This window comes from Pyxicephalus adspersus, chromosome 4 (genome assembly GCF_032062135.1).
Source record: "Pyxicephalus adspersus chromosome 4, UCB_Pads_2.0, whole genome shotgun sequence".
Taxonomy (NCBI): domain Eukaryota; kingdom Metazoa; phylum Chordata; class Amphibia; order Anura; family Pyxicephalidae; genus Pyxicephalus; species Pyxicephalus adspersus.
In genome coordinates this window covers 150,260,263-150,287,647 of record NC_092861.1, presented here as the reverse complement: position 1 = coordinate 150,287,647, position 27,385 = coordinate 150,260,263, and the positions used below count along the sequence as shown (strand labels likewise).

The following is a 27,385-nucleotide window of genomic DNA, read 5'->3' as shown; positions in this document are numbered from 1 at the left end:
TATTAAATTGTGAGGGGGAGGGGTTTAGTATTAGGAATACTTCTGATATAAATAATACTTTGATGATTTGCTTTGTTGGCAGGGCGGAAAAACAGTTTTAGGAGCCGCTGAGATGTGCCCAGGTAAGGTGGCACACCTTAGTGCGAGGACATTCAATGCCAAGTGTGACCGCCCTCCATAGGCTATGACAGATTGCTGGTTATGGCCTTCTGTGCCCCTTACCACTGATAACGCCAGCAAGTTTAGGAGGTTAGGGTTATCCTTTGCCCCTTTGCCCGCTCCACTGCCCTGCCCTGGTGGCATTGATCACTAAGGTCCCAGAAGAGGTCTATTTAAAGCCCGGATCTGCGGAGTAGCATATAAATGGACCAGATGTCCCCCCATGGACCCCAAACGTTGTGATCACCTCTCTACCTGTGCAACCCTAACCTAACAATATGCGGATTCTAGGTTATTATTATTATTGAACAGTATATACATAGCGCCAACATATTACGCAGCGCTGTACAATAAATAGGGGCTGCAAATGACAGATACAGACACAAGAGGAGGAGAGGAGCCTGCCCCGAAGAGCTTACAATCTAGGAGGTGAGGGAAGTAACACAATAAAAGGGGGGAATACTGAATAGGCCTGAGGATCAGCAAAGAAGCCAGGCAGAAGGAATTTTCCCAGGCTTGTGCTTCTCTCCAGGTTTCCTTTACCATGCAGGAACCTCAGCTATATTGCAGGCTCGCAATTACAAAATGTTTATTTTCACATTCCTGTGTATTGTATGCAAAGGACTCGTCTGGCCAGGGAGGTAACATCGGAAAATTCCTTCTCAGGGCTGTGACAAGTTTGAACAGAGATATACACTGCAGCTACAGAGTCAACACAACTAGTAAAATATTGTGTATTTCACAATGCTAACATTCCAATTACAGAAGGTGAGGGCCTAAAACTGAACATGTGACAGATTATTTCCTAATCCACCTGTGTATTATGTACAGCAAATTTACATCAGAATCTGTCTCTGTATTTCTTATAACCCTGGGCTGAGCAGAGGTCGGAGCATTACCAACTGATCTTTACTGCATTCTGATTGGAGGATAGAGGACCTCAGCACAGCAATGTCCAATCAGCAGCTTTGGGGCGGGATAGTGACCAAGCTTTATTGCTCAACTGCAGTGGAGTAGTGGTTGTGGTCACTGACCTGGTTGTGATGTCTGGCAGGCAAGCCTGTATTATAGGGCTGCACAGATATACAACTCTTGTAGCACATGAGCCAAATCAAATGTATGTTTAAACTTACTTAAATTTACTGCAAGCAACAAGTTTTTAATAGAGGAAGGCGGGGTGGTAAGAAAAGGCTGTAAAAGAACACAAAAACATCTCACACAGATCTGAAATTTAAGCTGAATTTGCTTAAATGCACAATATATTTTCCTCAGTACAGATTTGCTTTAAAGCTAAACTCTGGGGCCAAGCAGCTCCTCTAAATAAAACCCCAATACTTTGCATGTTGCATTCTCTTGATCTCCTCTCCAGGCCTTTCTGAGGCAGAACAAGGTCCTGACATGATGATGTGCATATCGCCTTCTGCGCCAGGACATGGCCAATGAAAGGGATGAAATAGGATAAAGGGGCATATGGCGCCCTGCACTCACCTTATGTCTTCAGTCCTCTGGGTTACATTACAGTGGGTAAGGAAGACTGAGGACATCTTGTGGCAGAGAACAGGTACTTCAGGGACAACTTTTACACGGCTAAAATGAAACACTTTATTTGCATACATTTTATATTCCAATATTTCATCAATGGTTTAATCTTGTGAACGATGTGAACGTCATTCTCTCCAATAGGGTGCAGTTAGCAAAAAAAAGAATCCTAATGGGAATTTCAAGGTTATCTCAGTCCGGAGAAAGTGCAAGGTGTGCATTCACCTGCTCAAAGTTTCCTTGTAACCACATGCAACCTGTGAATAAAACAGGTCAAAGGTGCAGCAGTGAGTGGCCCTTTACAGTGCCCTGGCACCCTGTGTCTCCCTGTATTACCCAGAAAAGGTAAGGAAAAGGGGAAGACAGAAAGAGCTCCAGGTACTCTCATTTTTAGGATACACTCCTAGTGATGTCACCGGTCTCTAGTGATTGGATAGGCTGCATTCTCAGTGATGTCACCGGTCTCTAGTGATTGGATAGGCTGCATTCTCAGTGATGTCACCGGTCTATAGTAATTGGATAGGCTGCACTCCTAATAGTTTTAATGGTTTCTAGAAAATAAAATTGTGTCTTTACAGTACAAATCACCCCCCCAAACACACACTTCCATATAAAATGGAGACATCCTCTTGATCAATCTAAGGATCCGGAGTTCTCAGGAAGATGGGAAGATGACACTTGCTGTGTTGTGAGTGAAGTTTTGGGATTTGGTGTAACCATGTAGATTTCTTGCATCAATCCTATCAATCAGAATACAGACATCATTCCCTGCTGGGTGTAGTCACCGGGGCCATGAACTGCGAGGTGCAATGTGCCTTCAGTAGATATTATCATCCTTGTGAAGAGGATTTGAAGTTTCTTCAACTTTGTAGATATGTCACATGAGTGCAGTGTACTAGAGAGATAAAATCATCAGTCTGCTGCTTCTCCTTCCACTGTCCAGTCATATGCTGGGGGAGGGACAAGATATTTAAATGGTAATGAACTGCACCAGAAGAAAAATTAGGTCTCCTGCTGTGTGCTGTGGTGCAGCTGTGGAAGTCCCAGAACTAGATAGACAGAAATACAAAACTTTGCAGGTAACAGCTTTGTATGATATTTTATGTTTGCCTGGAGTTCAGATGATAAAAGTAATGAGCATACAGGGCGGACATAGGGAGGTGCAAAGTGTGCCACTGCCTAAGTGCCCTTTATCCTCCCCACAGGGGTCCAAGTCAGTTCAGCAAGGGGGGCCCATGTCAGCTCTGCACAGGAGCCCAATGTCCACCACTCTCTGCATCTATTGGTTTAATGGGTGCTTACCTTAATTGCTTTCCAAACACAGGTCATAGGCACATAGTGGTGTGTAGCACCCGATTTAATTTAATTGGCTAGCCTTAAGGTACCACAGAGGAGTAAATGTCCCCTCATGTATCTCTTCAATTATATCTGCAAGTAAGATAAACAATAGGGAACCCAACAAGAGAAGCAAACAAAAGAAACAGCAACATGAGGCAGCAAAGACTGAATATTTGGAGCAGTGTTTCTCAAAATGTTTAACATGGGGGAACCCTTGGAATAACTTTCAGGTCTTCAGGGAACCCTTTCTTTAATTACTATATCCACAACTCACAGTATATTAGTGTGGTGGTCAGTGGGAAGAATTCCTCTTACAATGCTGGCCATTGGGAAGAATGTCACCCTTACAGATATCCAAATAGATCATTGGGGTCACTTATACTGACCTGAGGGGTGCAAAATGCTCATTGCTTAAGAAACCCCCCGCACCCCTTGGAGGAACCCTGGTTAGGAAGCCTTGTAATAGATCATTGTGTAACCCAAATTATATTTAAGTTATGAGCTGTGTGGAAATAACACATTGTTGCAATTCCAATATCCACCACATGATGGCAGCAGTGCACCAGGAATATTTATACTTGTATTCAGTTTAGCTTCACATAAAAAAAGTTAAATTATCCACAATAACCCTCAGCTAATGGCAGCTCTTGTTTTTTTTTAAGACTTAAAGTTAATTTATGATTGGCTGCTGAATACCAATCACTGGTATCACTACCACATTTGCTATATTATTACATAGTGCTGTGTGATTTACATCACTGTGAGCAGTCTTTCCATCCTGACTTGCTGAGATTTGTAGTTCCTCATCAGCTGCTTGCTGGCGCTAATGCAGGGATGGGTTGTATTTTCATCAAGAACTGGTTCATGGATTGGAAACAATGTCTATGCACTCCTAGATTTAAGGAAAAAGTGCGGTCCAACATGAAAATCTTTAAAACTGGTATGTGGACGCCCGTTTACTATCTGAACAGCTCACGTTTTACGCCCAGGCCTCCATCCATTGCTTGAATCACACATCACCGTGAACTCATACTGAGCCTAAAATAAAAATGAGGCCTAACGTGTTCCCTGGTTACAGCACTGCCTCTCTGAGCCCATATGTGAGCATGAGAGGGAGGTTGCACAAAAAAGAATCATGTGATTAGGGGCTGCAGTCCTTCTTAGGTATAATGGTAAAAGCCTGAAGTATCAGAAGCTGTAAATTACCTTTTTCTAACAGATATATTCATCAGAAGGTAAGTGACACATCAAAGTATCATCACCTCCCCTCTACTTTTCCTTTAACAGAGCAGGTATGGAGAAGCCTTTAACCTCTGGGGCCTGGGCAGCCAATCACCAGGCTCATACAATGCCATGTGAGCAGGGGCTGTGATGTCATCACCCTGTCTAAGGCAATAGGGGCACAGATTGGTGAGAATACCCTGCTGGGGGCCAATCATGAGGCTCCATGTCCTAGGGGGTAGGTGATGCTGTCTCTAGGTAAATATTAGTATTAGTACTTAGTATTATTATCAGGTCAGTAATAGAAATTTTGTACTGACAGGACTTCCTGCTATGGGGTGACAACTTTCTCCCACTAGTATTCCTGCGTTGTCACCCTGTTTACATGCCCCCCCTGGTGGAGACTACAAGCAGTGTGCTGCCTGAAATATCACAAACATATTCCACTGGTATCCCCATCAGGAAGGCAGACCAAGGCAATGATGTGCAGGGAGAAAGGCAAGTGACTGCAAGAGACTTAAGGAGATCAGCAAAAAAGTAAAAAGTTAACAGTACACAGCATTCAGCAAACTAAATGTCATCAAGAATGAAGATTTCCCTCAAACTTTTTCCCATCTGTTGGTTAAAAATAAAAGCAATGAAATCAGCAATCACATCAGTCATCTTTTGCAATCCTCAATTAACTTATTAAAAAAACATTTGAAAGACCAATTTAACCCTGCAAGGCCTCAGAAGTCATTTTCTCCCTGCGGCACTTCCTTCTTTTAGCACTAGGCGGCGCCCTCATACAGGTAATAATGGACAGCAGATCCACAATTAGCTGACACTCTGATTGGAGAACAGGAAGCTGAAGGAAGTCATTGGAATTTGGGGTCACCATGGCTGATGTTCCATCAAAGAGTCCTGCAGTCCTTGTCTTGTGTTGTCACTATAGGACAGGAAGTGTGTAACTGGCAGGATCATCACAAAGGATAAAAAAGAAACAAATGCTGCAGGCACATGATGGTTTATCTTATGTATGAAATATTATTATTATTATTATTATTATTAATAAACAGCATAGAAATATATCATCTTGTGTTTTGTTACAATGTTGCAGTTTGGGGGGGGGGGGGGGGATGAGGAAATGCTTCTTCCTACCTGCAGCAGACTGATGACATCATCTCAGCCTAGGCAAAGTCACTGGCTAGAGAGCGAGGAGGGTATTTGTATTATATATTAGGTTAAAAAATATCTACCTACCTAATATCAATTTATCTATGTGAGAGCTTCACTCTGTATTTTCATTGATTCTAAAAATGCAGCTGGAGAAGTGAGACTCCCAGCATTGGGGATACACCCAGCCAGCTTCCATGGTGTCACCTCCGTCTGGTCCTCCATTCATCCGGCATTCACTGATGAATGAACAGATATCTGGGGGGGAATCTATGTCAGCGCTGACCTCAGAGCCTGAAATAGAAAGGAAATAAATAAAATCCCGGTGAGATGTAACGAGTTTCCCGATATAGAAAGCCGTCATCTGCCGCCGTCACAGACGCACGCCGCCTGGATTAACCCCATTGGCTCCGCAGCGCGCACCTGGAGGGCTGACGGTGAAAAGAGAGGATAAAAATAACCTCAGAACAAAACGTAATCAGAGGACGGGGAGCTCAGGCAGCTCATTATCTACGCAGCTCTGACGCAACCCGGCTTAATTTGGCTCGCGGACTAGATGACCCCCCCCCTCAGATGGATAACGAGGATTTGGGGGGGGGCCGGGGCTGAATAATTTGTTGTTTTACTTCGATGGCAAAGAAAGTGGGATTGTGATTGTGGTGACTACAACTGTGACCCTGCCGGAGGTATCTGCGGCCTGCACCAACCTCTAGGGGTTCTTCCCGAGCCCCCTATACATTTACCCCCCCAAGCTTACATCTGCAGGGTCCCATAGGCCATAGACACATTCCCTCCATTTCTATGCAACACAAGCCTGGTTTTCATATTACAGGAAGGGAGTGGGGCTGTATTGTAGACTACAACCCCCAGCAGGTGTTGGTACGATCCCACTTTGGATGAGGTTCTGTTGGTTCAACTCAAATTTTCACCGTTCACAATTTCTGCAAACATTTGTAGAAATAAAAATAAATTTTAAATGTGATCTGTGTTTACTGTACCAACCTCCTAAGCATGGCAGCCAGTTGTTAATGTACACAGCAAGCAGTGTTGCTATTGGTCGTTGTCAGGGGTGGTTCATGACATCATCCACTCTGACAACTACCAGCCAATGAGAAAGCTGCCTGCTGTATACTCTAACAATAGGCTCACATTTGATTCTTACTTGCCAAGGTTAGACTTCAGTTTGACTTGAATTGGTTTGGAGGACGTCATGGAACATTCCCAAACCTGGGCACATTCACTCACTCTAGATGCCATGTGAGTGGGTGGGTTGTAGGCGGTCCTGTTGGCAGTGTCAGGAAGTCACATAAATGCAATATACCAGGGGTGGGCGGGGCCAGGACTAGTTTTTTGTAACTCAGGAGCCAATGGCAAACATTGGTCTGAAGGTTCAGAGGGCAATGTATTGCTGGTGGCTACAAGGTGGAGAAGAAGAAAATTCTCTCTGCAATAAATGTTGGACACTTGCCTCTTGTCCCAATGACCTGTTGGGGCCACAGATTAGCGGGGTTATTGATGGGTCCTGTAACCTGATTGGTGGACAGGAGCAGGCTTATATAAAGCACTCCTGAACATCTGCTGCACACAGTACACCTCCTGCAGCCCTGATGAAGGGAGATCAGCTCAATCCTTGAAACGCGTAGTGTACTTCTCCTTCCAGTGATCCTTTCCTTTTCCTGCAGCAGTGACAACCTTGACTTTTCCTGGATATACTGGATGAGGATTCCACTGATTTTTTTTCCATCCTTTGAGATTCAGTCACTTTGCCAAGGCTGAGATGATGTCATCACTCTGCTGCATGCAGGATGAAGAATTTTCCTAGTCTCCTCTTCTCTAAGTGATCAGACTGCAATATTGTAATTTTGTATCTATAACTGGATTAGTGAGAGGCTGCAGCAGGGGCTGATCTGTGTCAGACAAATAACATCACCATTTATATGACTGTGACATCTCAGTACAGGAATTAGTGAACAGGGATGATGCCTGAACAAATCTGGTGCCATGCTTCTGGAGACAAAGCAGGAGAAGGCATTGTAGGCGAGAGTCATGTGATCTCTGTGAGATGACACTGGGGCACCAGGGTTGGTAGAGAGGAGGGACAGAGATCAGGGTGAGTGAGGCCATTGGTATTCCAATTAGAGGAGCAGCAGCATAGAAGGTGCAGAATCTCCGGCTCTGAGTGGTGTCACCCTCGCTGTGTGGCCATATTAGTGGGGTCACAGAATGAATGTATTTCATCCATACGGCGAAAGAGGGGACAGGGAATGGTTGGCTGGGAGCTCCCCGGTCAGATCACTGAATTCGCAGGACCATTCATAGTGTCACCCAACTGTAGAGGAGATTCCTGACAGTGAGGAAACGCTGTGCACATCCAGGCCATTACTGGCAGGGGGTCCCCAGGGAGGTGCCGGGGAAAATTCCCAGGACTGGGATTCAATTCTGGGACAGGGCCGGTGACTCACCAGGAAATGCAAATCTGAATGTTATACAGAGAGACCGGAACACCGGACAACAAACCGGGGGTCAGAATTGGGGGGTGGAGGGGACTGGTAATAGAGGGACTGTCCCTCCTGCCCCAAACTCCCAACTGCCCCAAATTTTCAGGGATTGTCTCTCGTCATACCCCCCAACTGCCCCTGATTTGGAGGAATTGTCCCTCTTCATACCTCCTAATTGCCCCTGATTTGGAGGAAACTGCCCCTGATTTGGAGGGACTGTCCCTCTTCATACCCCTCAACTGCCCCTGATTTGGAGGGATTGTCCCTCTTCATACCTCCCAATTGCCCCTGATTTGGAGGGACTGTCCCTCTTCTTACCCCCAACTGCCCTTGATTTGGAGGGACTGTCTCTCTCCTTATACCTCCTAATTGCCCCTGATTTTGTGGAACTTCCTGATTTGGAGGGACTGCCCCCCTTCATACCCCTCAACTGTCCCTAATTTGGAGGGACTGCCCCTCTTCATACCCCCCAATTGCCCCTGATTTGGAGGGACTCTCTCTTTTTCAGACCTAGATCCCTCCATTTGGTTGAATATATTCACCTCCATATAAAATGGGGCAGGGTGGGGGGTTGTTTGTCTTTGGTGGTTGAGTAGACCACATGGGTGAAAAGTGGTGAGGTCTTTATTTGGGCAGCGCCACTTTTCCTGCACCACATACCGGCAACGTCATTAAGGGGTGAATGTCACTAATGGAGAGCAGACAACCAGACTGAAGCAGATTGGTGTGAATAGTTGGACCCGCCCCTTTGACTTTCACCTAAAAGTCAGGCTTTGCATATTCATCACCCTGGAGGGTCCCTGGGGTTATATCTGTGGGCACCTTAAAGAGGAAACTTTTCTAATTTTCGTAAAAATTTAGAAGTCTGCAATTTGCCCGGGGCCATCGCCGGATTGATTGGAAGTGGATGGTTGGTGTGGCATCATGGCGGGGCACCTATGGCTGCCTTGTTTATACAGCAAAGCTGTGAGTGTACTTGTGTGCTGAGTGATTGCGCGGTGCACCCGGCACAGCTGCCTCCTATCTAATTCATGAATGGGATGCAGCTATTCTTATCGGGGGAGATGAAGTCACGGAAATACGGGAGGGGGGAGGTGATCGGCACACACCTGCCGCCTACACACAGCACCGGATACAAAGACTTTCACCTGATAACCCAATGGCCTTCCCTTAGATAACCACACGCTCCATCCATCCACACCAGGTGAACAAACCACAGGTGGATTTACTTAAAGGTAAAACTCCATGCAAATAGAAATCAGTCATGTACTCATATATATGTATGGGATATGGAAAGGATATGATGCCCCCCTCCATCATTTCAGTCTATGCCCCCCATACCCTGGCATTTCCTTGCCCTGTGTAAGTCCTCCATCTTCTTCTCTTGGCGTGGTGACTCCATACATTCCCTCCCCATTCTCCTGTAGTGCCCCCTATTGAGGGAATGGAGGAGGGAGAAGTAAAATATCCACTATAGGGGTATGAGCAGTACAGGAGGGACTCGGATCCCTGGGGTCGTCAGGTCACAATAGGGTACGGGGCACAAGGTGGGTGCACAAAACCAGAAATTGGGGATTTTATTTTAGGGTTTGTTTCCTTGGAAAGGGGTGATAAAAAAGTTATACCTGAACAGGTGCAGAAAAGTATACACACCTGTCAGGAAAGGGACATGTGAGACGTCCTGGGCCTGAGGAAGGCCAGATCAGGCATTGTCCATCAGGAAGGTTAGGCAACAATTAAACCCAATTTGCTGTTGGTGATCCTGGAACAGAACTGTTGGTAATCATTGAACACTGCGCTTGGTGATCCTGGAACACAGAAGCTACAATGTTGCAGTTTGGTCACCAGGGCAGAAAAGACAGAGGTAATGCTTCCTCCTGCCTGCAGCAGACTGGTGACATCATCATTTTTATGCTGGCGCTGCTGAAAATGCAGGAAGTGATGCGAGTCCACATGCAGCAGAAAAAAACAGCGTGATTCTACAGGTAACAGGAGGAGGACCCACGACGGAATGCAGGTACCAATCACAGCTGATAGCCATTGGACAGTAATGTAAGTATGTGGCCCTTTGCATGACTGTCACCACCTTGCCAGGGGCCCCTGTGCACCCTGCACCTAATGCCTAATACACATTTTTATAACACCAAGAAATGCGACTTCCACATTTACTGAATATTTTTGTTGAAGCACAGAGCGTAGAGGAGAAAGCTGTTCACTGACGAGGACACAATAATGGTCGGGTCCCTGCACGTCACACAGGATGGGGCCCCAGCCCTGCACGGCTGCTCTATAGGGAACTGGAGCCCTCTCATCCCACGTCATCCCCTCGCTGCCTTTTTCCTCTTTTGGCTTTCTATTGGCTGTCTCATCTGGCCGGTGACGGTGCAGGACTGCTCATCTGATGCTGACATCAAATGGTGAAAATGTCCAGGAAACGATGAATCAGCAGGTGAATGCTGCAAGCTGTGCTCTGGGGTAGGTGAGGAGGGGGTGAGGGCCCCACCATGGAAGTGAGTGCAGCCAATGAAGAGTAATAGAAAACGCTGCGTCTCTGCACACCTGACCCCCCTCTGTGATTTTTAGTCCCTCGTCCAGAGACAGCCAATCAGATAGCATTTTTAATGGGCATTTAGAAGAGGGTTCATTTAACAAATGTGAACTGAACTCTAGAACCTGTGTGCAAAACGGAAGCCTACACAAAGGACTGTGCCCTGTGTTCTCCTGCAGCTATTTGCCCCATTTTTCACTTACCACGCCTCGTTCTACACATGGTCTCTGTATGGAGGCAGCCATATTGGTAGAAGTGGGGCTTCCTCATGTCAGACCCTCCAGCAAGGAGAACAGTGAGCAGCGCAGTGATGACATCACCAAATCTTCCTGCATGTCAGAAGCAGCGGTGCCTTCCATGATCTCACTGCTCTAGAGAATATTACCCCAAAATTTGGTGATCTGATGACTAGTGGGGTAATGAAGAAGCTGCATAGAGCCATAGAATAAATCAAGAAGTAGCAGGGAGATTCTTGTATTGCAGGTTCTCAGGTGCAGCTTTCCCTCCAGCAAGGAGAACAGAGAGCAGCACAGCAGTGACATCACCAAATCCACTGAGATTGGCAGACAGATAGACAAACCTGCAGTGCTGAGACCAGGGCTAACATGAAGAAGGAGGCCTCTGTTAATTAGCTGTAATGTACTGATCCCCTGCCTTGTCATTATATACCACAGTAACCCCAGGCACCAATCATGTTTGTAAGGGGCCCCTTCCCAACTGGCCACCAGCATAATAAAGCCATTCTCCAATGGACTGTCAACCTTCTTCCACTGACCACAAATCTAAGGGGCCCATTGATCAGCAGATGTGAGAGTGCCCTACACTGACCACCAAGGAAATATAGTATTTCTCCTACTAACCCCCAATATAAGGAACACTTTTCCCATTGGTTACTTACTTAAGAGGGTCCCATGTTATTTCAGTGTAAGAGGTCTCATGCCCCATTGACCAGCGATAAAAAAGGGCCTTTCTCCCATAAATTACCAATGTAAGAGGGCCCCATGTTGCCTCAGTGTAAAGAATCCTATGTTCCACTAACCGCCAATATAAAGGGCCCCTATCTCACCGACTACCAATGTAAGGGGGTCCCACTATACCCCAGAGTAAGAAGTCCTATTTTCCCATAACCGCCAATATAAGGGGCCCCTATATCAATGATTACCAATTTAAGGGGCCCCTATCTCAATGAATACTAATCTGAGAATGACCCATGTTATTCTAATTGAGGAGTCCAATGTCCCACTCACCTACAGTGTAAAGGGTAAAAGGGTTCTGATTACCAATGTAAGAGGGATCCATGTTACCTCAGTGTAAGGGCCACATGTCCCACTGACGAGAAATTAACGGGGGCCCTTCTACTGGTGTGGGTGTCCTCCTCCTACTGTAAGTACCAGGTATCAGATGGATCACTTACCTGACACTTCATGCATAGTCCTGGCCTCTCTGATAACTATGCCCGGGTACAAAAGATTTTTCCCCCTCACAATGACTCAACAAGGCCCCCTCACCCCCAATTTAGGACACTAATCTCTCAATGAACCCCAAAAATATAAAAGACCCCCTCATGGACTAATAGTAAAAGAGAGGCCCTTCTCCCATAGACCATTAATGTAAGAGGCTTCGCCTTCTACTTACCATCAATAAACAGGGGCCCATCTACCATACGCCATGGTTTAGGAGGAAGAGAAATCCTGGATCCCAACTCGGGGTGAATGATGAAGGCCTTGGTGAGCCCTCTCTTAATGGAAACAAAACGATTAACATTGGGGACGTTAATCATATATATATATATATTATTTATAATTGAATGTATTATTTTTTTTTCTGTATAATTATGAACCCCATTCATTGTGTTAATAAGGATATTTTGTTATCTCATTTAGAAATGTATGGTTTTATTTTCTGCCTAATAATATTTTTTTTTATTTTACCTATTTTTGCCTATAGAGGACGCGCTATCCAGCTCTGAATTTGTCTCCTATCTTCTATAAGAGAACTGACGGTGGCGGCCATTTTCCCGGAGATAATACAGTCATATATACATACAGTGATATATGAACTACAGAAAAATGGCTCCTGTATAGAGGACGATCGTTTTGTTACTATTTGTCTCCTATTTTTCTATGGGAGAACTGAAATTGGCGGTCATTTTTCCGGAGATCATACAGGCAAAACATGAGCTAAAGAAACAAGGTTTCGGTATAGAGGACGATATATACGTTTCTATTTGTCTCTCATCTTCTATGGGAGAACTGGCGGCGAGGGCCATTTTTCTGAAGACCAGAAAGCATGAAGACACGGCATTGAGCTACAGAAACATTGCTCCTGTATAAAAGACATATTTAACGACTTTTTGACAGAACCTGGAAATAAACAGTGTAGGACCCGGAAGTATTGTAATTCCATGCCTGCTGCCCTTGGTGAGCAGAGAGAGCTGACAGGATGTTCCTGACCTGTGTAAACTGTGAGTATATATTATATACAATTATAATAGTATATTATATTCTATCATTGTGTCACCATTGTAATTTTTTGTTTGGTTTTTCTTCTCTCTCTCATCAGTTGCGAAGAGTAAATCCAAGTAAGTGGAATGGCTGCAAGTCTCTATGGGAATGGCTGGACCCCTGGATTGTTTACGCTGTGTGGGGTCACCTTACGTAGACAGATGGGGTCGCTACCTATTAAAGTGATGATGGACTTAGCCATTATTGGGCCCCTGTTGGCTGGGGACCCTGTGTAGCGGCACACCTTGTCCCTAATATAGGGCGCACATAGGGGGTGATAGCTGCAGATTATGGGGTGCAGGTAAAGGGGGAGGGCTTTGTTATCAGAGGGCGGGGTTATTGGAATTGGATCAATATGTGTGATTAGATCATTTTTATTTTTTAATGTCTCCTGGGTTGTCACTGTGTCATCTAAATTCTCCGGTGTGTCTGTGGTGGGGTGAAAGGTAACAATGTGGGGGGGGGGAGAAAAAAAGGTGACAACGTGTGTGTGTGGGGGGGGGACCAGAGAGAAAGAAAGGTGACAACTTGGGGGAGGGAGAAGAGGGGAAGCAGAGGTAACGGGGAGGTGACAAGTTAGGGGGGAAAGAAAGGGCAAGAATGGGTACAACTTTATGGGGACAGACGAAGGGGGGAGAAGGGAAGGTGACATTCTGTGGGGTGAGACAGGGAGGAGAAGGAGGTAAAAACTTGGGGTGACAGAGTTGGGGTGAAAGGGGGTTAGGGAAGGTGACAACTTACGGAAAGGGATAGGAAGGGGGAGAGGTGACAACTCAAGAGAGGGGCAGGGACAGAAACAGCTTGGTAAAGAGATGGCCAGTGGGGGGGGTGGGGTATAATTGGAAACACAGGAGGATGAGAGAAGAGGTGACAGAGTTTGCATAGTGGGGGGTAATATTTTAGTCCAATCTTCTGTTTACCCCATAGAGAAGGTTATAGACATACAACTGTTAAAAGGCTGTGTTTATTGGGGGGGGGGGGGTTATTATTTGCAAGTGTACCCCTGACACCAGGACATTTATTTGATTGATAACGTTCCCATTATCTGAGCATTTCCTGTATTCTGTCCTTGTCATACACCTGTAAATGTCTGCCTTGTGTCGAAAATCCTGGAGACCTCTGCTGGGTGCATATAACATTCTGTAATATTCTCATTCCCTTTGTGCTGTCAGCTGTTTATATTAGAAGGGAAGGTGCAGAGGAGCTGGACCAGCACATATAGGGCTGTGATAAGCATAGGAGGGGACTGTTCTAGGGAACTGACTTTTTTCTGGAGGAAATTTTTAAAAAAGCAAATCACATTTATTAAAAACCATTTATAGAAAGGAGAAACACAGCAAGTATTTATAATAATTGGTAATCCTTTGATTTGACTTTTACTTTGGTGTCAGGGTCTCCCTAATCTTCCTCTCTCTTAACTTTGTGTCAGGACTCTGCTGGTTCAGATGATGAGTGCGGCAGGGACCGGCTATACCTGCAATGCCAAGAGGAGCAGACTGAGGGACAAGCTAGTCCTCAGAAAGTATGATCCCATAGGTAAGAGAAATCTGCATATACGGTGGCTCAGTGGTTAGCACTTTGCAGCGCTGGGTCCCAGGTTAGAATCTGGGCCAGGACACGATCTGCATGGAGTTTGCAGGTTCTCCCTGTGTTTGTTTTAGTTCTCTCCAGATTCCCTTCACATTCCAAAAACATGCAGTTAGGTTAATTGGCTTGGACCTTAGACTGTTATAATGACATATGACTATGGTAGGGCCATTAGATTGTGAGCTCCTTTGAGGGACAGCTTGTGACATGACTATGGACCTTGTACAGCGCTGCATGATATGTTGGTGCTATATAAATCCTGAATAATGATAATAATAATATACTTCAAGAGCCAGTCAGTCAAACCTTGGAGGTAGAGGCTGCCTTTAAAGGAACCTTTCCAGGATACTAGTCCTGCCTTTACTACCTATCAAGACCTGAGATCTGCATGCAGCCAATGAACTAACCTGACTATTTTCCAGACTCAAAAGGAAATGAGAAGAAATCTCTCCAAAGCGAGGGAAGATCCCTTGTTAGTTGTCACCAGGACAAGTGTCCCCCCTGGAAGAATTTTCCTCACCACTTGTTTTCTGAAAAGCTGACCTCCAGCCTCCCCTATAGTCTTGTTGTATTGGCTCCTCTCCTGGACCGAAATAGCCAACACTGATATCACTGCACACTGTGAGCTTGCTCAATGGTGCAATTCTAACGCTGGTAAGCTCATTGTAGGTACATTGGACTGAGGTTGTAATAGGCACGCTGATTCATGGCTTGGAAGCCCGATGCACATCATGCTATGATTTTTTGTGATACGGTAGTTCCTCCTGTTTCCTACAAGCATATCAATGAGACTTGGGCAGCCATGACCCTTTTGTTGGTTATCCTTCCGTAGACCACAGTTTTTGGTAGGGAGCAAACCCTACTTACTGGGAACACCGCTTTAATGTACAGCGCTGCACAGTATGTTGGTGTTACCTAAATAAATAAAAACTTTGGTTATAAAATCTCTACTTACAGATGAGCTGTGTTGAACTCATTGCCAGTCTGTGTATTGATAATTGGTGAGAGTACTGAACCTGTATATTTCTCTTTGTTGCAGTGAAGCAGCACGTTCTGTTCTTTGAAAAGAAGAAAGTCCGGACCCTATAACACCTGGCGCTACACGGATCATACAGGTGCTGCCCAGGTGTAGGCGGGGGCTGGTATATCTGGGCACATGAGGAAGCAGAGGGCAGACCCTGGACTGTTATAGACAGAACAATGGAGAGGGCAGCCGGCCAATCTATCTCTTCCGCCATCAGCTGATCTCGCAACTTTACTACCATAGCAGATTTCCTTCTCATGGCTCACCTTATTTATGTTGGCTGCCGCGTCTCTTGGAATAATTTTTATTTTTACCAATAAAAGGATTTTTGTCATTGTTTGCAGAAATCTCTCCCCTGTATAGTCATACATAGATCGCGGGTTCAGAAATATACATGACATGTAGAGAACAAAATGTTGGTTGTGTGATAAAGCTGAAGTGGATGGAACTGATATCTGCCTCTTATAGGGCAATGGTCAGAATCGGAAGAAGAAGCAGCACAATGGGTGATACTGCAATGCTAATGTGCTAAAAAGGGATGCACTTACAGGAAAGGGATCATAAGTGCAGAGAAATACAATACAATGCAATGCACAGGTATGATGTGTGAATGGACCCTAAATACATCCACAAGCTGGCATTATACTCACATTAAACTGCAGCTAAAAAGATGGATCACCTTCCATTCTTGTTCTCTGCACCCTATGGAAAATCCATGCTAATACTGCAGTGCCTGCTCTTCATTTACTTTTTTGACACCTATGGAGGAAAGGGAAGGAATCAATAACTAGATATGTGTTCCTAAAATTTGACAGTTGTTAATATTTGAGTCACAACCTGTAATAAGTGAAGCTGAAGGTGATTTCTGAGTATTAAGGAATTCTAATAACAGTATGATAATTATCAAACACATTTTAGGTAGTTGCTTAGAAATCATTTACATGCATGGGGTTGGGGGTAATTCTCTCAAAAGGATAAAAGTGAAATAAATACAAATATTGGCTTATGAGGGGTGAATGATAAAATACATGAATGTTGCTCTATAGTCACACTGCCAGAATTATCCATTCACAAGATTGTAAGTTTTATTGATGGGTGTAGGAACAGGATTCACAATGCAAACTGGCTCCCCTCAGGGCCACTGTCTGCCACTGGGAAAATATCACTGATTTGTCCACGTTGTTGTTCCTCCATCATAGTCCCGGTCTCCACCTTTCTGCTTCTGGGTCCTGAGAACAACTCCAACAATATCTATATATCTTCCTAATATCCTCCAAGGACAGTGTCCAATGGCCAGCCATGCCTTGCTGCTCAACAGCACAGGGATGCATGGTTGGCTCAGAGGTTTGCAGTGCTGGGTCCCAGGTTTGAATCCATGCTGGGACATTACCTGCATGGAGTTTGCAGGTACTCCACGTGTTTGGGTGAGTTTCCTCCCACATTACAAAAACATGCAGTTAGGTAAATTGACTTCCCCCCAAATCAGCCTTAGACTGTATTAATGACATATGACTATGGTAGGGACATTAGACCGTGAGCCCTTGACTATAGACTATTGTACAGCACTGCGTAATATGTTGGCGCTATCTAAATACTGTGTTTTAAGAATAATATTAATCATAATATAAATAATAATAAATGTTGCTTCCCCACCTCTTAGATTGTAAGCTCTTCTGGGCAGGGTCCTCTCCTCCTGTGTCACTATCTGTGTCATTTGCAACCCCTATTTAATGTACAGCGCTGCTTAATATGTTGGTGCTATATAAATACTGATAATAATATTTCTTTTAAAGATAGTGCTAATTTTTTACCAAAGTTGGGACATATTGTAGAAATGGAAAGCAAACTCACCTGGAGATCACCATACTCTCTATATGTACAATAAACACATAGCAAATCCGCAGCTGCCTGCAACTGAAGAACTGGGATGATGTGTGTGAGATATAAAGTACAAATGAAAAAAAAGTGACACTTTTAGGTATTAAAACAAAGTCAAAGTTTAATTATCTGTACTGATTGAGCTTATTGCCATATTCATTATCAATCCTCACATATTTTAAATTAATACTGAAATCTACCTTATACATCTATCCCTGTAGATTGCTATAGCCCCACATAGAAGTGGTAAGTGGTACATGCCCTGAGCAAAGTATTTGTACTTCCATTGCTGACTTCATTTTTTTGGGTGTTGGATATGGACACTGAAATAGGTAAATAGGTTGGAAGCTTCACCAGTAGTGAAGTGACCATAGTTCCACCGGGGCAGAGGATTAGCATGACAGCTGGAAAACTGTTAATGGGAATAGCAATATGGCCAGGAGTTTGTAGACACCTTACCAACACATTATTACAGCCCAACCTATGAAGGCCCTCAATTTCAGATGTTTCTAGTGATGGTACCAATAATTCTACAACAATTTAGATGATTCAGCTCTTCCAATCTTGTGGTCAAAGTTTGATGAAGGCCCTTTTCATGACTGTGCCCTGTATACAAAGCCAACTCCATAAAAATATGGATGGACCAGTATGGTTTGAAGAAACCCAGGTGTCCTGTATAGGGCTCCATCCTCAACCCTGGGATGAAATAAAATTGTGAGCCATTTATCTTCAGTTTTTAGTTTCACAAGGGCCTGATTTATTAAAGCTTGCCAAGGCTGGAGAGGATACACTTTGATCAGTCAAGTTGGGTGATCCAGCAAGGCATGGATTTCTTCAGTCATTTGCTATTTGTTAGCGAATGTTTTGAATCCTGGACCAGATCCATTCCAGGTTTGCTGGATCTTCCAGCTGTATCCTCTTCAGTCTTGGAGAACTTTAATAAACCGGGCTCAAAAAATCTAGTAAAGAGCGCTCTTGGAAGAATGGAGGCTAGTATAGGTCTATGGTTTTGGAATGGGGTGCCCACTGAACTCATATAGCTGTATTCTGCAATATATATATATATATTCTGATATATTGATAGGTGATGACAAATCTGAATATATATAAAAAAGCCTTAGAATGTTCACACTGGCCATAGGGTCGTGGTGTGCTTCCTCATGGCAGACTATATATAGCTTCTCTTGGTGGCAGCTCCATAGAGGATGAATGGGGGCAGCACCATCAAATATGCAGATGTTGGTTCGTTAAGAACCAAAGCTACAGTAGTAATGACTAAGCTTGCAAGGTGCCAGCCGCGGAGAGCCACATTGGATCGCTCGCCCCTGAAGCAGCTCTGGCCCTACCATGCAGTCAGCAATATGGGCTCAATTCACAAAGCTTTAGACAAGGATGGGAACCTTCATTTTAGGTCATATGACTGTAATCTTTAAATCTTACTGGCTAAAAATAACTTTTTTATAAATAAGGATCCTTATCCTGGTGTGCTGTGTGAATTGACCGTTATGTCTGATAAAATATTCCCAGGCCCATTTTGTTGGTAGAAAGCCATATGTTCTATAATGAAGGGGTTATTCCAGGTCGCCATAAAATAAAGTCCATTATCAGTGTGGAGAAGAGACGATACAACGGTTTCCTCTAGGAGAAGATATCCTGAGGAAGATCCTTCCTGTACGGAAAGGATGTCTGCGTTCCCGCAGACTGGACGCTCACTGACGCAATACAGTTTGACCTCTTGACCATTTCTTCAATGCTGAGATGAGGGTAATGGGCAAGGTAAAAGGCCAGCGCCCCAATAAAACTGTCTCCGGCTCCCTGAAAAGAAAAAAAGAGGTCACAATGAGAGGTGCAGGGTCACATATTACTGTACGTCATTATAACAGGCAGACATTGCCCAAATCAAGGTGGCTTCATGTTAAAGGAACAGTACACATTCTACCGACATGGAGCAATGCCAACAGCTACAGAGCTCCATGTCTGACTGTTATGCCTACCTAGAAGCTGGAAGACAGCGTGTATCATTACTAAGAGTTCAGGCAGCTTAGTGAAGGGTTAATTTTGGTATTTTTTTTAAAGTTCCCAGGACTTATTTGGGCTTTTTCCATCTTCCCGTAAACCTGTTTTTCTGCTCCTTGTGTATGAAGAAAGAAGGAGATGGTAAAAACAGGATTTCGAGGCTTGGCCGGTGCTGTCAGTAGCCGGGCACTGATAGGCAGGATCGGGGCCAAGCACGCTCGTTAAATGCTTTAAAAATAACTCTGGAAAGCTCTCTTCTGTATTGTTCTCTGTGTTCCTATAAATCTATGTCTAGACGCTATTTATTAATATTATTTCCACCACACAAGCAGAAATCACTGGACGGAAGATCTCTGCCTCCCCATAGCCCTTGCCCCTTGCACTCCATTGTGGAAAAGCATTTCCTATTGGCAGTGAGGCCAGTATGGAGGATGAGGAATGTAATAAAAATTGTGATGGGGAGATGACCGCTGATTATTCTGTTTCTATAATCTACACTTTAGGAAGAACCCTAACCTGAACCCTGAACGCTTTCATGTTTTGTATTGCTAGATGTGCATCCATTGGGAGTATTTCCCCCTGACTTCCTTTTCAGGTGACCCCCAGAGTTTTCTACTTCCCTTTTTGCAATTCATACACCTTATATTCAGCATAGAGAACTCTTCAGGACTGGCACACAATAATCTAAAAACTAATGATAGGATTTAACTTTTCTACTTTAATCTTTTGTGTTAAGCCCACTTTAAAGATAAAAATAAATTAGATCATTTCTGCATACAGATAACACTAACATATGTCACAAGAGATCCTTCATAAGGCAACCTAGATAGGAGCCTAGGGTCCCCTATAGATGTCCAGGGGCCCAGCTCCAATTATACTGCAGTAAACTCAATAATTGCTGCAAATGGTCAGAGACGAACAGCTGCCTATCCCTGCACAAGGGAGGATGGACTTACAAACAAGCTTGTGTATGCTAGCTTGGGATATATTAGTACAACCAATGGCATTACGAAAGCTCGGCACCCTGCAGTATATATTAATCTGCCGCGGGAGATGTGGAATTGCCTGCCTAGATGTTAAATGATTGGGAAGGCTTTAACAAATATTCTTTCACTCAAAATTTTGCTGTTTAATGCTCTTGTTACATATGGTGTTGATGCTTCAATAAAAGTGACCACATGTGGACAATATGGTACAACATACTAGAAATAGTCTTTCTCCTGATGAAGCATTGTATGTGAAACGCATAGGGGAACATTTTTGCATCAAGTATTTATGATTGTACCATGTTGATCTTTGTTTTGTAACACACTGGTTTGTGTAGGCTACTATTAAAGATATGGTTTTATCATTTGTACTAAAAAGGTCTCATAATTAGGCTTTTGTACATAAATGTAGTATTTATCAAGGCCAGTTTAAGGGTTGGCGTCCAACGCTTCTTCCTTGCCAGGGGACCCCCTATGGAGCAAAGCACAAATGTATATTTGACTACTGGACCGTGGTAAGTCCCCCAGAAACTTTAAATTACACACGTACACTACATGGCCAAATGTTTGTTAACACCTGACTATCAAGGTTTTTAATATGGATTTGCTCCTCCATACCAGCATGGCCATTAACATGGAGTTGCTGCTTGGCACCACCATGACCAATAATATGGAGATGCTCTTGCACACTACCATGGTCATTAATATGGAGTTGCTGCTTGGCACCACCATGGCCAATAATAAGGAGTTGGTTCTCCTTTTGTGGCTATATTCAAATTCTTAACTTTTCTGAAAGCCTTTCTACCAAGTTTTGCAGGGTGTCAGTGGGAATCTGCCCTTATTTGTGTGGTCAGGTGCTGATGTTGAATGAGAAGACCTGGCTCACTATTCCAATTCATTCCAAAGTGTTCAGTAGGGTTGAGGTCAGCTCTCTATGTAGGACACTCAAGTTCCTCCACACTAAACTGGTCCTGCCATGTCTTTATGGATCTGGCCTTGTGCACAGTCAAGGTGGAATAGAAAAGGGTCTTCACCAAATTGTAATCACAAGTCTGGAGGAGGTAAATTGTCTTAGTATGTTGATGACATAAAATTGTATGACTGTGTTGGGTTTCAGCTATGTATTGCCCAACACTCAGCTGTGGTGCTCAGGTGTCCACAAACTGTTGTCCACGTCTGCTCGAACTGATTAAAAACAATACATCTACTGCATTTTTTTTCAGCAGTTTGGTTGATACCTGCACTTTTCTGACATGCACATTGGACATTAGAAAGAAAGTTAGTACATCTGTATATACATTAATATTATGAAAATACGAGGTAAACATTTCTTTTGGCTAAGCTTTGTTATAAAAGTTCAGAATGAGTACAAACCGAAAATATGCTACAGCTTCACTTATATATAAGATTCAGCAGAAAGACATGTCAAGACGACTCATGTATGCATTGTGGCTTTGGCTACATATTCAGTGGTTAGAGATAAGATATGGGGTATTTTCATCTGCTGGTAATAATGTGTAAATCTGGATGAATGGGCTATAAGATGCTCCATATTTCTCCTCCCGTGACTTGCGCCACCAGAAGGCTGAAGGTGGGTGATGATCACATGGTCAGGATTACGTGGGAACCAATATCTCCTGGCTCAGCTCCTGAGTGATTGAAGAGTGAGTCAGCCATTGAGTCAAAGGTCAGCTATTAACCCCAACATTCCTAGGCCATGACACACCTTGCATCATAATCCCCCCAGCCGCTACCATAGAGGCCAATTCTCCAGGCCAACGAGACATCAAAGTGCCAGATCTGCAGGCGCATTCCTTCCCAAAACTCTCCTCCATTTGTGGTTAGGAGCAAAATGATCACTAATACTAAACACGTTCCCCAGATGTACCCCACATGGTCTGCAAGAATTTCCAAATACCTGTGGGGGGTGTGCACATCCCCAGATAGGAACCCACAGAGCAGAATTGTATTACAAGCCTGGGTCATGGGGAGGAAAGTTATTCAAAAAGTCACATAGCTAGCAGTCCCTGCGTTCAATTGACGTCTAGGGCGATGGCAAAAATTTGTGGTTACAATGTGGGATCCAGCGTGATGAAACTTCTCATGTGATGATCTGAATTCTAAATTTGGATCTAAACCGGATGGAGATTAGTTTACAGAAGAACCATTTTCTTAACCTTAGCTTCTCCATATCTCTGATCTCCTGCACCTTCTCTGCATGTACTTTCTCAATGTAGGCTTTACATTATACTCTGGACAGGATTTCCAATGGTGACGATGGGGGGCCATTCCTGCACAGGTTTGTTCTCCCTACCAGGTGGGCATGACTGCTTTTTAGCCCTTCCTACACTATGAAAATGAATAGCTCTTCGGTAATCCAGGCAAGAATGACAACACTTTTGGGACTTCAGTGAACCAGAGGTGTTGTCAGCCCAATAGAGCTAAATAGATTTCTTGGCAGGTATTTTTTATGTAATTTGCAGCATTTTTCAAGAAACAAAACATGGGGAAACGCAGATATACTAAATACGTTATTTACTTTTTTGCGCCTATATGTTGAAAACCTTTGAGGCCTGAACAATAAAGCTTTTTTATGATAAGAATAAAATTCCTACTTTCTAGTCTGCAGAGGTTCATCTACTGTGTGTCTCACCTCTAGTCCAAATTTTTATTTTGCTACTTATTTTTGTTCTTGCATCTTGGATCTGATTGGATCTGTCATAGCTGGCCTCCTGGTGACACATCTCTATATCTCATGCATGTGCACACAATGATTACCTATTTGCCATTGTATAAGCCAGTTGCCATTGTGACCTAGGCCAGGTTGCTCTGATTCACCCTTTTCCTGATGCTGAAATACTGAAATCCAGCACCTGCATCAATATTCTAGCAGCTTGCATCTAAGCAAGAGCAAATTTATATGATACTGCAGTACAAGCCTGTCTCCTTCCGAGATATACGGTAGGACATGGATATCCCAGGAGGCTGCCTAGGGAAAGTGGGCTGGAAAAGCAGAAAAAAAGTATTTACATCCTATTCTAATTTTTCACTGTCTTTAGGATATTCTGCCATCTTGATTGACCAGGATAGAATGATTTATTCCTAGCACCCTGGTATGCCAATATTGTACACTGAACTACACATGTGCAGTTGCAAACAGGCAGGTAAATTTGTTTTATTGCACAAAAGACATTGTCTGTCCCTTCTGCATAAAGAACTGCCCTGCCCACAATCTTTTGTTTTTTAGGTTTAGTTCTGCGTTAAAATGTGCGCAAAATTTACACACCAGCATGGCTTTAACAATGCAGCCAAAAGCTTTCTGTTTCCACTGCTATAATAGAACCTGAAGCCATGACGAAAAAAAGTCCTAAAATAGTGCTGAAGCTTGTAGATCAGCCAGGCAACAAGTAAGTATTTTTAGAAATAATTCAGCTGTGGTTGCCTCTTAGGTTTGCTTTATTCATCATCCATGGTAAAACTCTTTGGATATGTTGAACTCACATTCTGTATTTGGGACCCCCACCGTTCTTATTCATTTGTTATAACTGGTTCTGATAGTAAGGGATAAAGTGGTCTGCCATGTTGTTGAGCACTTGTAGGGTTGCAGCTGTGTATAAAGATGGAAGACTGAAGGGATGTTATGGAGCTTGGACTCTGCTTGTTATGGGATGATGCTAATGTCTCACCATTTACTCATTCACACACTGGGAGAACAACAGTGCCAAATATTGCTGGCTGTGAATCTGGACAGCTTTGTATTTCAAAAGAAAAGTGGTTGGTCATTGATGGAACATGTGGGAGTAAAGGGATCTATTTCACAGTGATAATACATAGGCACTGAGTTCCAACATTTAAAGAGCCCAAATGAGCCAATGCAACAGGTTCTCCTGCAAGAACAACTTTCCAACTGCTGATACATTCACTGCTCCTTACCTAGTGGTTACATGAGCTTGTGACCTTTTTGCAGGATGTTGGGTTCACTCCTGGCATGCCAGGGAGGAGGAAGAAGTCATTAATCTTGTGGAAACATGAAGCTTACACAGTGTTACCCCCTGCATTCAAGACAAAGTGGGGGAAAGCAGGGCAGGTGAATGGGCAAAGGGACAGAGTCTCTTTAAAAATTTGCTCCCCTGTGCAGACTTTGACATTGGTCGGAGCTATATGAGATGTTTAAGAGAAGGCATGAATTGTCCTTGCAGGTCAGCACATCTGTTGAAAAGGTAAACAGTTATGCACATTATCCAGCCTGCTGAACTATGCACTTCCCTTCATCAGACAGATAACCAGAGATCCATAGACAACCATGGCTAGGGAGATCCCAACCTGTCTTTCAAATCCACCCCAAAATAAAAAAAGGACCCACTATGGGTACTCAGCAGTGAGGGACACCCAGGGACTTTTCATCCTGAAGTTTATTTCAATAGAAGAGGAGAGAAAACTCTGCATTCTACTGGGAGAGGAGCAGCCATCGGTTAACATAGCTGCACAATATGCTATGACATATCAAACTATAAACATATAAACTCCCTCTATCCACCTTTATATCATCCTATAACCTAATAACATACCTGCACTTACCTCAGATTATCTTATCACTATCCTTTACTCCTAAATATGTCCAAGGACTTATTCTTTATACTCCAATACCTCCTAAAATGTACTTGGTTCTGCCAATGATGCCTATTTACATTTGAAAGAAAAACAAAAGACAGAATCAGAGAAAATAAGAAAGAAAGAGACGGGTGGGTGAGCAAGTAAAGAGAGAGAGAAGGAGAGAGAGAGAGAGAGAGAGAGAGGGAAGAAAGAGAGGGAGAGAGAAAAGGAGACAGCAAGGTGGGGAAGGAGAGAAAGAAGAAGAAAGAGAGAACAAAGAGTGGGAGAGAGAAAGAAAGAGAGAGAGAGAGAGAGAGAGAGAGAGAGAGGAAAGAGGGAGAGGAAAAAGAACAAAGAGAGAGAGAGAAGAAGAAAGAGAGAGGGAGAAGAAGAAGAGAGAAAGAGAGAGAAAAAGAAGAAGAGAGAAAGAGAGGGAAGAAGAAAGAGAGCAAGAGAGAAAAGAAGAAGAAAGAGAGAGAGAAGAGGGAGAAAGAGAGAGAGAGAGAGAGAGAGAGATAGAGAGAGAGAGAAAGTGAGAGAAAAAGAAAGAAAAAGGAAATATGAAGAAGGAAGAAGGAAAAATAGAGAAGAAGGAAAAGGGAAGAAGAAGAAAGGAAGAGAGAAGAAGAAATGAAGAAAGAAGAAGATGAAAGGAAGAGAGATGAAGAAGAAAGAAGAAGAAAGAAACTAGGGAAGAGAAAGTAAAAGAGAGACAGACTTGGAAAAGACGAAAGAAAGAGAGACACTAGGGGACAAAGAAAAGCTGAGAAACACAAAAGACGTGAGTGGGGCAGAAAGAGTAAAGAGAGAGAAGAAAAAGACTGAGGAAGAGAGTGACTGGGTTAAAGAGAGAGATACAAGGAAAGAGAAATACAGAATAGGGAAAGGGGAAGGAGACACCGGCAGTTTTATCACTTGGTCACAGTGCTGTTCTGTTCTATCAGGCTGATTTGTGATATTTGATGAAGTGTTTGAGTTGTGAAATGACATGGCGTTGGATGTGTGTGGCCGGGCTCTATGACCACAGGCTACGTCTCTCCTGTGCGGCCTGTTACTTTTATTTAATGAGGCTTTTCATCAGCCTAGCTGGGCTCCGGCCTGCCATACTGAAGGAGCGGATCTACAGCAGAGGACGCTGACTGCGCTGTCATGAGCCTGCAATTATTTCTGGGTGGTCCCAGGAGAAGAACCTTCTTGGCTCTGTAGCACAGCCAGGAGTCCTGCAGCTACTTCCTTGATAAGTTCATCTTCTATTCTTTCTTACTCCCTTATCCGGACTGTGCAGGACAAAACATCCCAGAAGCCTCCTCTCTTTGGCAATATCAGGGTCTGCAGGAGAATGGGCCTTTGTCTTGGCTCTGTCATCCCAGTCCCACAAGTCGTTGGCGTGACAATTATTAATGCCAACCCTTGCCATCCTTCCTGTCATATTGATTGTTATCTGACTGTCATGTTGGGTTAGGGCCAATTTCCTCCTACCCACCTTAAAATGAAATAAAAATGATACATTAAAGGTAAAATGTATCTAAAGACAATTTTATGGGTGCAGATTGAATGGTGTTAAGGATTTATTGCAATGAGCCTACTGGAATGATTCACCATCCCTGTTTGTGCCAGTAAACATTGTTATCAGCAAATAACATTATAAGTTGTCCCCAGAACAAGAAGAGTCACGGGAAGTGTAGGGGAAATCTCAAAAATGGTACAACAATGGCCCATATCCCTAAAGCAATGCCTCTCCCACGGACTGATGCCCACATCATGCCCTGGATGTAGAATTGATGATGTTTTATACTATAAAGCTTGAAGCCCCTTGTTAAAAAACTATGCCAGTAGGTCCCACAAAGGTGCATTCTGAAACAAGCTGTTGGGCTGCTGCAAACATTTACCAACACACATACACATTCCTATATATTTTTTTTATTCATTGAAAATTATATATATATATACTGTACACACACACACACACACACACCTCTATATAAAAGTAGGACTCATTTTGCATTCCTTTAGGACTATAAAGGATATATACAGTTTATCTTCTCTCTCCTCTCTCTATCTTTCTCTTATCTGTTCTGTGTCATTATTTGTACTTGCCAAGTTTACATGTCATATGCCTATTTACTATACAAGACCATATACCACAGTTCCCACTTTTCTGCCATGATAGAAAAATACCCCCCTAGTCGCACTCTTTGCTTCTCTAATGACATACTAATGACTTTCTGACTCATACCCTCATCATACGCACGGCTCCAGATCTAGAATAGACTTTTCTAGATCTGCCCCCACTCTCTGGAATGGAGAAAGAGAGAAAGAGAAAGAGAGAGAGAGAGAGA

The 27,385-nt window shown here is 43.6% G+C and overlaps 2 protein-coding genes and 1 long non-coding RNA gene across 4 annotated transcripts in view; 1 reads left to right on the top strand and 2 right to left on the bottom strand.

The window, feature by feature from the left end:
- Positions 1 to 3,594: 3,594 nt before the first annotated feature.
- Positions 3,595 to 12,776, bottom strand: LOC140329609 (uncharacterized). The gene is made up of 3 exons (XR_011920513.1): positions 12,094 to 12,776; positions 5,500 to 5,706; positions 3,595 to 5,185 (listed from the first exon to the last, which is right to left on the bottom strand). It is a non-coding gene; the product is annotated as an uncharacterized lncRNA (long non-coding RNA).
- Positions 12,777 to 12,783: 7 nt separating this feature from the next.
- MRPL33 (mitochondrial ribosomal protein L33) lies at positions 12,784 to 15,920 on the top strand. Its single transcript, XM_072409985.1, has 4 exons — positions 12,784 to 12,922; positions 13,021 to 13,039; positions 14,392 to 14,498; positions 15,589 to 15,920. Exons 1-4 carry the CDS (start codon positions 12,901 to 12,903, stop codon positions 15,636 to 15,638), a joined length of 198 nt encoding a protein of 65 aa, XP_072266086.1. The 5' UTR covers positions 12,784 to 12,900; the 3' UTR covers positions 15,639 to 15,920.
- A 1,625-nt stretch (positions 15,921 to 17,545) lies between these two features.
- Positions 17,546 to 27,385, bottom strand: part of RBKS (ribokinase) — a 42,446-nt gene continuing 32,606 nt past the window's right edge. For both annotated transcript variants that reach the window (XM_072409983.1, XM_072409984.1), the window contains one exon: positions 17,546 to 19,266. In XM_072409983.1, the coding sequence (XP_072266084.1) occupies positions 19,090 to 19,266 (177 nt within the window). In that variant the 3' untranslated portion in view covers positions 17,546 to 19,089. The remainder of the gene's footprint in view (positions 19,267 to 27,385) is intronic.